At 46.5% G+C, this 10,129-nt stretch overlaps 3 protein-coding genes across 3 annotated transcripts; 2 read left to right on the top strand and 1 right to left on the bottom strand.

Annotated features, from left to right (window-relative positions):
* Window positions 1–1,378: 1,378 nt before the first annotated feature.
* LOC133911189 (non-specific lipid transfer protein GPI-anchored 5-like) lies at window positions 1,379–2,121 on the top strand. The gene has a single exon (XM_062353396.1). It carries the CDS (start codon window positions 1,447–1,449, stop codon window positions 2,029–2,031), a length of 585 nt encoding a protein of 194 aa, XP_062209380.1. The 5' UTR covers window positions 1,379–1,446; the 3' UTR covers window positions 2,032–2,121.
* A 1,202-nt stretch (window positions 2,122–3,323) lies between these two features.
* Window positions 3,324–4,358, top strand: LOC133913017 (non-specific lipid transfer protein GPI-anchored 15-like). The gene is made up of 2 exons (XM_062356043.1): window positions 3,324–3,756; window positions 3,867–4,358. The coding sequence occupies exons 1-2, from the start codon at window positions 3,426–3,428 to the stop codon at window positions 4,232–4,234; spliced, it is 699 nt and encodes a 232-aa protein (XP_062212027.1). The 5' UTR covers window positions 3,324–3,425; the 3' UTR covers window positions 4,235–4,358.
* On the bottom strand, window positions 4,296–7,737 carry LOC133913016 (protein CDC73 homolog). The gene is made up of 4 exons (XM_062356042.1): window positions 6,694–7,737; window positions 5,958–6,040; window positions 5,768–5,885; window positions 4,296–4,910 (listed from the first exon to the last, which is right to left on the bottom strand). Exons 1-3 carry the CDS (start codon window positions 7,667–7,669, stop codon window positions 5,799–5,801), a joined length of 1,146 nt encoding a protein of 381 aa, XP_062212026.1. The 5' UTR covers window positions 7,670–7,737; the 3' UTR covers window positions 4,296–4,910; window positions 5,768–5,798.
* Window positions 7,738–10,129: the final 2,392 nt, after the last annotated feature.

Genomic DNA, 10,129 nt, shown 5'->3' with positions numbered 1-10,129 from the left:
TTTAGCAGCCTAGTATCAGTTGCGATTTCAAGTGAAATCTGCCCATACAAAACTGTGAATTCAAGGCATAGTCCATTCATCAGTTGTGAAAAGTTGAATCTTGATATTCTAGGTGTAAGTTCAACCCGTACGGGACTTATACTAAAAGACTGGTATATTAACAGCACTATAATACAATGATCTTTTTTCCTTCTTTTTCTCGCTTTGGCATTGGTGGGGGATTGTTGGAATGTGGCCCATTTAAAGTCCATTCATGAGAATGCAAAGCAAGAAGGTTTAGTCCTGTATTACCAGGCAAGGGGATATAGACCAACTTAAATACTTGAGTTCCTGGCCTCTTTGAAATAGAGAAGATGAGAAAGAGATAGTATACTTTGCTATATTCACACGCACGCGCGCGCGCGTATTCACGTATTTTTCGCGTGAATATCCATGTGACTTGTGACTTGCGACGCGCGGCCGTGGCGTGGCGTCGCGTGGCAGCACAAAATTGCAAGCCCTTTTGCTGCTCTCCCTTTTTAATTGTGATCAATGCCATAATCAGCTGTTTTAATCGCGATCAATGCCTTAACTCTGAGGGTTATTGGTCAGTTATGGAGGCTGCAATTGTGGGAATTTTATGAGAGAAAACGGCTCCAAGAGGGCAGCCATTTCCCTTTAAATCCTGGAGACGTCCAGGCTTTTGGGGACAGATCTCTCTGCTCCACATTTTCTTCTCCACCCATCCAGATCACTGTCCTGTGTGCTGTGCTGCCGGATCTCGCCGGCCCTTCTCCTTGCCGTGCACAAGGTTGGAGGGTGAGCGGTATCTCCGAGCCTCTGCCGTCGTGAAGCCCGCACGAGGGACGGTAATAAGGTTTCTGGGCAGCGCACTTGCGCGACCGCTCTGCACTGCTTCACCTTCGATCTGCACGGCAGCAAATCGACACATCGTCAACTTCATCCCTTCATCAACCCGACTGTGAGTTCTTGATGAAACTGATGGATTTTTGGTACTTTTGCTTGCTGCTAGGGTTAGAAGTATGTTCAAATGTTATAGATCGTGAAATATGCTTTTGTATAAAATCTGGAATTAGATTTTTGCGCATATTACCAACAGGCAGTGGTTGATACTTGATAGAGCCATAGACGACCATCATGTCCGAGATTTTTCTCACCAAAGTCGTTGGACAAAAGCGATGCATATGTCTTGCAAAGTGCAAGCTGCTAGTGGACGTATGTACTTTTTCGATCCAAATATCTACTGTGTCATCGATGTTAGATGGAGCAGTGTATCTACCGGCTACTAAGCCAAGATTCCACTCGATCACCTATTTCTTATTTTTTTAGAACTCTTGATCACCGCTTTCTCCTCGAACAATCCGTACCACATTCCAACCGTTTATATAAACCACAACACATTCATCACGAATTCACAACTGCCAGTGAACCACCTCGTACTCTCCGATGGCTTGGCACCGGCAGCGCGGCTTCCCGTTGTTCATTAGGCCGTGCCTGGAGCTCGCCGTGATGGCCGCGATGTGCGCGGCGTCCACGGCGCAGCAGCAGCCACTGCCACTGCCGCAGCCGACGCCAGCTATGCCGAACGTGACAGCGTGCCCGCCGGCGCAGGCCACCTTGTCGCCGTGCGTGAGCTACTTCATCGGCAACTCCTCGTCGCCGTCCGCCGCGTGCTGCTCCCAGATACAGGCCATGTTCCAGTCGCAGGAGCCCTGCCTCTGCGCCGCGATGGCGTCGGCGCCGTCGCAGCTCGGCTCGGCGCTTGGCCAACTGCTGCCCAGCTCATGCAACCTGCCCCCCAACGCCTGTTCAGGGACGAGCACTGCTCCGCCTGGTTCCACGACGCCGGCGTCAGGGACGACCGCTGCTGCGGCGCCGGCAACTGGACCGACTGGTGCGGACCCGACGGCGCCATCCGGTGGTGGACTGAAGACAGCTCCAGGATTGCTTGACTCGGCTGCAGTGTCATGCTACCACGGCATCTCCGCTGCCGCTGTCATGATCTCGTTGTTAGTTGTTTATCTTCTCTGATCCGATTGTTTTTTCCAAAAAAAGCCAGGTTCTGAGCTTGTTGTAAATTGTGTACACCTGCTAGCATCTAAGCACACATATTTGTTACAACTCTTTGGGTTGTGAGTTGTGACAACATGGCTGTTGTGTATCGATTTCAAAGAGCTGCCACTGAATTGGAATATTATTTGTTTATGAAATAAGCATACGACTCCTGTGGTGATATTGCTGCAAAAACGTGAATCGTACGTACACCTGCTAGCATCTAAGCACTTTGGCGGTTTGGTTGCCATGCCTCCAACGGGTGCAGGAAGATCACACAGCTGAAATCTGCGGGCGCCCATCACACAAACGCATGCAGCTCCATTGATTCCTGTAAATGCAAGAATTGTCACGTTGCACCGGTAGCATCATGCATGTTAGGATCATCTATCGTTCCAGAGCCGTAGCCAAAAGCAACAGAAAACTAAGCGCAAAATCAAAGACGAGACATGTCAGAGCCCACCGGCTAGGCGGCGAGGAACGCGAGCTCGCGGGGTTCAACCACCATCTGCGCCGGTTGCGCGTCCACCGAGGCTCGGGCCGCGGCGTCGAGGACGCCGAGCAGGAGGCCGACCAGGCGGGGGAAGGAGCGCCGCATGGCGTCTCTCGCGCGCTCTCGCTAGTCACTAAGGACGCCTGATATCTGACAACACGCAGCGCTTGATGGTTTATTCCCCTTTTAATTATTGTGTTTACCATGTGAACTTCACTTCGGCAGGAACATTATTTGCGCGCACTAAGTTACATGCATGCATGTCGCATTTGTATTTCATGAGTACGTACCTACTACTACCTACACGCGACACACACCGCCAACCTACTCTAGAATCGCTCAAGCTTCCAAAGAAATTATCTCCTCGGGAAAAATGAGCTTGGGTGCACAAAATTAGCTCACAATATTGTCTTGGATCAGTTACCCCTGGTAGCCGAACCACCAAGCGAAACAAGCCCTGTGCTGGCTGTGCATCTAAGAACAGTGCTGCCAGTACAACAGAGCCGGTTCGAGAAAACCATTGGGAGCATCGAAAAGTGATCGAGTTGATTACCAACCCGAGCTGAGGTCGGTAGTCACGGTCTCACAGAACCAAATTCTGCAGCGACAGCGAGACTACTCTCACGACAGAGACATAGATTCTCCGGTCAGCTCACCGATAAACCTGGAAAAGAACCCAAGTCGCATTCGCAACGTAAACCAATTGAAACTCACACACCAAAGCGAGTTAGATAGACCGGCCCATCCACCTTGTGCTGCACACAAGCGTTTCTCCCATACCGCCCCATTTTTTCCCAACAGTTTGCAGTATAAACAACAGTCTCGCCTCGATCGTCTTCATCTCGTCGATCGTCATCCTCGCCGAAAATTCACTGTCATCATGCCTTGGCGGTGGCTCGAGGTGAGTCTCGCACTCGTCGTCATCACGGCGGCACTGTCCTCGGCGCAGACGACGGTGCAACCGGCGACGTTTCCGTCGATGCCCAGCTGCCCGCCGGCACCACTCAGCCTGTCCCCGTGCATCGGCTACGTCTTCGGCGTCGCCGAGGCGACGCTCAACTCCTGCTGCTCCCAGCTCCGGAGCTTCCTCCAGGCCCAGGCGCCCTGCCTTTGCGCCGCCTCCAAGCTCGCGCCCATCCCGGTCGGGCTGTTCCTCGGCCAGGCCCAGGTCATGATCCCCAACGTCTGCAACCTGCCCAGCCCATGCGATGGTACATTGTCTTGTACACATGTAGCAGTCGTTCGTGGTACAATCCACCAGTTTTCACTGATAAGAATCTGGAAAGGAGATGACGAGTCGCCGTTTCTTGTGCTGCTGCAGATGTCACCGGCGCGAGCACTGCTCCGGCAGCCACCACGCCGTCGGTGGCAGGCACTTCGCCTCTGGCTGGTACTACTCCATTGGCTCCGACCGGCCACGTACCATCGGCTGCGACCACGGCGCCTTCGGCAACTCCGGCGACCACCACGGCTGTGACTGAACCCTCGAACACGCCGGCTGCTGATCCAGACACGTCAAGAGCACCACCACTAGCAGCCGAGGATTCTCCTGCCGCTGCAACGGCAGGCGCCGGATCGAAGCTCCCAGAGTTGCTGCACGCAGCAGGTGCGACAAGCTCCAGAGGCATGGCTGCACGCACTGTAATGGTCACCGTGTTTCTTGCTTCTGTTGCGACCATATATGTGTAGCTGTAATATGCTAAGGCTATTACCACAACAAATGTACTGATGTAAAATATGATACGGTATAAGTTAAAACTGCACTCTACTTTTGTGCAGTCGCAATAAAAACCTTCATTCTACAGAATCTCCACTGTACCAAAACAGATGCCCGGAGATCAGATCCTGGTAGATGCATAGTCCATACATCAGGCCGGTGCTTAAATTACAAGGAGCAACTGAAGCAGATAATTTTTTTCAAAAATAAACCTTAGATACAAATGTTTCTCATACACTTGCTCAAATATGACAGGAGCGCAACATTCCCTCCAGCAACTCTGTACGAAGTAGATAGAGAACCATCAAGAAATGTACTTGCTAAGAGAATTTCAGGTGCAACTTGCAAGCATATCTCCACTTGCCTAGAAAATAAGAAATCTGCAGTACAATGTTAGATATATATTGAACAAATGATAGCCTAATATCCTAGTGTACACAAGTTGGGGTCTTCATGGGCGTAGCTTCCATCCCTTTCTGCCATCTACCGTCACCGAGAATTATGAGGTTGAATCAGAATAGTTGTTCTCTCCTCTCTTCTTTTTCCTTTTGACAAATAATGGCATAACAGTTCTGGCCATCAGTAATCCAACAAGCATAAAGCATGCCTCAGGTGCTCAACGTAACATTTGGACCTTTAACAGTCGGACTGAAAATGGCATTGAGAAGCAAATATCACAGACAAGTATGAGATCACAGAAAATGCTTGATTAAATTCATTAAGATACGAGATAAATACCACTTAAACTGGTAAGGTTAAAGATCCTTATAAAAAATGCATAGCGGACTAGCAAATAGCAAATATAATATGAGGCTTGTACAACCCTAACCCAGTTGCCACCATCAGCAAGCAATCGCTTATTAATTATACAACCTCCAACCAGACTGTGGAAAAGAGTGTGCATAATTTTACAAAATAAATTTTGCCGAGCAACTGAATTGCAGTAACATGCATATAACTAATGAAAATAGGAACTCTTTGACTTGCATAAAGGCCAACCTAACATAACTACAAGACCAATAGAATCAAAAACGAAAAAAAAGAGGTCATATTGCACGGTAAACAAATCCTCAAGCATCGTCACTAAAACAGCAACTGTCACTTAGCAGATATGAACTATCCACACAAACAAAAAGTTTCAAAATCAACTAAATTACATGTGAATAACATTTAGCAAGCCCTATTTTACAGATGCATGACACAAATATTATAATACTTGATAGATGGGAAAGGCTCCATAAGAAAGTTACTCAGTCCACAGAATTAGCCTGCCAAATCACTAGCAACAGCAAAACGCACACAACTAATGGTGTACCCTTGAATATGTAGACTAGACTATTCATCCTGCACTAAAACATCAGTACACGTGCATTTATTATGGTCAGTTGGTCACTGAGCAGACTATTTTAATCAGACAACACATGATATCCTATCTTATTAAAACTCTTGTGAAATTCAACAATTCAGGATCTTCATTTCTGTAAAAGCGAAAACAGATGCCTTACACGATCAATAATGGTACACAGGGTACTTCAATTATGCGCGCGCCCGCATAAATTCCTCCAATCGCTCCCATACCTCAAGAGCAGCTGTTCTGTCTTGGTGCCTTTTATTTTTACTTATCTGCGCCAAAAAAATGAACATAAATGAACTTGATTGTAACTAAGACAATTTCAACTTTTATCCCTCACTCACAGATATGATTTTCACATTCCACTGTTTGGCCACCTTGGCTGCCTCCACACTATCATCTTCGAAGCGCACATAGAAGCCAATAACTGAGGCAAGTTTCCAGATATTAGACCATATGAATTGTATCAGTACATCATGCTGCATTCAATACAGCATTTTCTTATCAAGCTCATCATATCTTGAAATGACAATACAATATCCAGAAAAATGATGGTATATGTTCAGCACTATCATAAAAGCGAGTAAATCTACTGTAAGTCAGTAATGCTTCACTAACAGCTATAGAAAGTATATAACAGAATTATAACTGTTAAAGCATTTCTCCAGCACACAACAGATAGACCGCTTCAGAAGAAGGGCAGTCGGTAATATTTAGTAGGTGACACTAAAACCATATCTACTGTAAAGAACCAAACAGACAAGCTCACAACTAGTACATTTGCTGTTTAGTTCCTGAAGCCGCAACGAACACTGAAGAAAAAACTTTTTTCTTGCTCAAAGCCAGTAGTGCAACAAATATTTAACTCAATTGCGATAACAAGGTAAGCATTCAACAATCCTATGTATACAAAATAACACCAAAGCAAACCCTATCCGATTGTGCAGATCAAGCATTCTACTTCTCAAATGTAGCTGCAAACATCTCAACAAATTTCAAGCACAATGAAGCTACTACCATCTCAAACAGATTGAAAATGCAGGAACAATACCATGTAACAAAAAGAGGCGAGGCCCTCACCTCTGTTGAAGATCTCAACATGGTCCTTGAAAGGCCAGTCCTTGAACTGCCACTCCTTGCCGAGCACAAACACGGCCACCACCCGCCCCCAATCATCGGACTTGAGCGAAGCCGGCTTGTCCCTTACCTCGAAGGACACCGAGCCCCCCGTCGCGCCCGCCCTCTCCCCACGAATCAGCTTCTTCTGCACTGTGACGCTCTCCGGCTTCCCACCCTTCATCGCCCGCATCCTCTCCTCGCTGGGCACGAACACCCCGTCCTCGAGGAACTCCCTGACGTTGTAGATCGTGATGAGCGTCTGCGAGGCGCTGGGCACGAGGATGATGGGAACGACGCCGTCGCCGAGGGACTTCTCCACCTTGGGCTTCGCCAGGGCGACGGCGGCGGCGGAGGGCTCGTGGCGCGAGGGCGCCGCGTCCTTGCCGCCGCCTTTGCGCTGCTCGTCGTGCCGGCGCAGGGCGTTCTGGAGCACGGCGTGGAAGTCGCGGCCGCGGGCGTCGAGGAGGGCGTTGCGGTCCTTGAACGGCCGCTCGAGGAGGCGGATGTGGGCCCCCGTGACCGGCTCCTCGGCGCCGGCGTCGGGGTCCTCAGGCGTCGGCGAGGGCGGGTGGTGGAGGTGGGGCTCCTGCGACGGCGGGGGGAAGGCGGAGGGGAGGAGCGGGTCGGTGGAGGGGAGGGAGTTGTGGCCGAAGCGAAGGAAGTCGAGGAAGGTCTTGCGGTCGGGGAGGGAGACTGGCGGGATGCGGCGGAGGCGCGCGGCCTGGATGAAGTCGGTGTGCTTGAGGTCGTGGTGCTGCGCGAGGAAGACGGCGGCGGAGAGCGGATAGGGGCGGCCCGACTGCTTGGAGGTGAAGGCGGTCGGGGTGGAGGCCGGGAATGAGTAGTCGGAGCCGAAGAGGATGTCTTCAGCGGTGAAGATGATCTTGTCCAGCTCGTTGCGGGCGGCGTAATCGCGGAGCACGGCGAGTGGATCCATCGCCACCGGCGACTCTCTCTCTCTCTCTCTCTCTCTCTCTCTCTCTCTCTCCCTCTCCTGGGTTTGGGTTTGGGTTTTGCGGCTGGATGGATCTGACTCGGGTCGGGGTCGGAAGATGATATCATCGACTTCGTATGGGCCCGAGCTTAAATAGGCCCGCTTGTGAGCCCACTCGTAGCCCAATGAGAACAATTGAGACACCAAAACTAAAAGCGACAAGTGTTAAATTCTGAAATGTCCTGTGCATAGACGAGAAGCTAGAGAGCTTCTAGTTCAGTTTTTGTGAAATTAGCATTTCGATCTGCTTGATTTAAATGGGTAAATACTAGGAGCGGATTCAGCACAAATTTTTAAGAGGGGCTAAGGCTCAAGTGCTTAACAAACAATCATCTAGTTCAATCTGCAAAACATATCTTACACAAACATAGTGTTAAAAAATATAAATTACATAAAAAAAAAGAGAGCATATTGTCGAGTTATCGAGTCATTCATCATCTATTTTGCTATGCGAATGTCTTTAAAATTGGCATCGCTGAAATTGACAACATAACAATCTAAGAATACAGCGAGAGCATATGAGTTGTTGAGTCATCATATTTTTTAATGGAAATTTCAAAAATATTACACAAATTTGAAAAATTACAAAAATAACCCACTATCGCGAGATGCTTTAGCGAAATCTAGTTTTTGCATAATGAACTAGCGAACATATGATTTTCGCTATTTCAATGCGTGAAAACTAGATTTTTCACTCATTAAAATATAGAAAATATTTTCACGTGGATGAAAAGTACTCGCTAGATTCTAATTTTTCTTTTTTCCTCTTTCTCTATTTGAACAATGTGGTTGCTGTACTCCAAAATTCACGAAACTTTTTCTGTAGACCCTGTAATTTATGATGAATCTATTTTAAAAGGATTCACCTCAATACCACATGTAGGTTTCAAAATAAAAAAACTCTAAATAGGGCTACTTTTAGAACTTGTAGCAATTTTTAAGGTCTCAAAAAAATTCTCAAAAATCTGAAAAAATTCACTAATCTTCGTCTCATGTGGCGTAATAATTTCTAAAATTATTTCTAATCCTACGTTACTGGGTGAAAAAGTAAGTTCTTTTGTAATGTTCCATTTATATGCATTTTTATCATTTTATGTGATATTCTCTTTTTAATTCATTTTGAATTCAAGCATGCACAAATTTATCCAAACTCTTATGGAATATATATAAACATGAATGTGCGTAATTTAGGGTGTAACATCAAATAAAAAATGAAATATCGGCAATCGGATAAGTACCTGCACAAAATTACATCGAACGAAAAGAGTTGCGCGCAAAGAGTTGGAGGCCAAGTTTATAGCTTCAAGTGATCGGTTCGTTGATGTTTTTACAAAGCCGCTGCCTACTCCTCTATTCAACAGGTTAAGAAGCAATCTAAACATGGCGCTGTCCTATCCAGGTTAAGGGAGGATGTTAAAGAGTTTGAATTGTATTCTGTTTTCTTATCTCTAAACGAGTACAACTTATGTCTAATCAAACATAAACTCTTGTATAGATAGAATTTAGACATATAGTTGTATATGGTTTAAGCTTCCTGTAACCTATTTATATATTAACATGGAGGCCTTGTGAACAAGCTTACGACGAAATCATTTGTTTCACACGATTCATGTATAAGTTCATTTAGGTTTATCCTAAACCAAATTTTTATCTTTGACCATCAATAGATAAAAAAAATATCTACTGGAGTTGGGGACGGAGGAGGAGGTGCTTCCCTCTCAGTCATCGGTAGCGGGAGATAGATGACTATGGGATCTAAGGGAGGCGATCGATAATAGTTTCGCCAGGTAGGCACGTCGCCGATGTAGTGGAGGGGATCATCATCGGCAGCAGCAGGAAGAGGAGAGCTGTGACAGTGGGTGTCGAGGAGGTCTTGTACTGCCCAGTAATTATTGTAGTTAGCTACCTGTGCCTGATCAAGCTTCCTTCTTGATGGGTTCTTGTGTTGCAAGGATAGCTGCGTATATGGGCCTATATCGATATATAGTAGCAAGTGACTCTCTAGATGCCTCGAGAGAAGAACAATTATATTGCTGCTTAATGCTGTGCAGATTAATTTTGCAGCACTAGCTCTCGGAGGATTTGATCATTTTCTATGTGATAATGCAATGATGATGACAGTGCTGCTTAATTGAGAAAGGATGTCTGATTGCCGATATTTTTGTTCGATGTAATTTTGTGCCGGTACTTGTCTGTTTGCCGATATTTCATTTTTTATTTGATTTCACACCCAAATTGTGCATATTCATATTTATATGTATTCCATAAGAGTTTGAAGGAATTTGTGCATGTTTCAATTCAAATTGAATTAAAAAAGAAAATATCACTTGAAATGATAAAAAAATGCATATAAATGGAGCATTGCAAAAGAACTCACTTTTTCACCAAGTAACATAGGGTTAA

Source organism: Phragmites australis, chromosome 3 (assembly GCF_958298935.1).
Source record: "Phragmites australis chromosome 3, lpPhrAust1.1, whole genome shotgun sequence".
NCBI classification, from domain to species: Eukaryota; Viridiplantae; Streptophyta; class Magnoliopsida; order Poales; family Poaceae; genus Phragmites; species Phragmites australis.
Note: the sequence above shows the minus strand (reverse complement) of the source record. Positions and strands in the feature narration are given on the sequence as shown.

Bases quoted from the DNA above. Each gene is read 5' to 3' on its own strand.
- LOC133911189 (XM_062353396.1), top strand. From the start codon at position 1,447: ATGGCTTGGCACCGGCAGCGCGGCTTCCCGTTGTTCATTAGGCCGTGC.
- LOC133913017 (XM_062356043.1), top strand. From the start codon at position 3,426: ATGCCTTGGCGGTGGCTCGAGGTGAGTCTCGCACTCGTCGTCATCACG. The intron at 3,757-3,866 runs GTACATTGTCTT...GTGCTGCTGCAG, and splicing joins CCTGCCCAGCCCATGCGATG to ATGTCACCGGCGCGAGCACT.
- LOC133913016 (XM_062356042.1), bottom strand. From the start codon at position 7,669: ATGGATCCACTCGCCGTGCTCCGCGATTACGCCGCCCGCAACGAGCTG. The intron at 6,041-6,693 runs GTGAGGGCCTCG...AACTTGCCTCAG, and splicing joins TGTTGAGATCTTCAACAGAG to TTATTGGCTTCTATGTGCGC. The intron at 5,886-5,957 runs GTGAGTGAGGGA...TTTTTGGCGCAG, and splicing joins GGAATGTGAAAATCATATCT to ATAAGTAAAAATAAAAGGCA.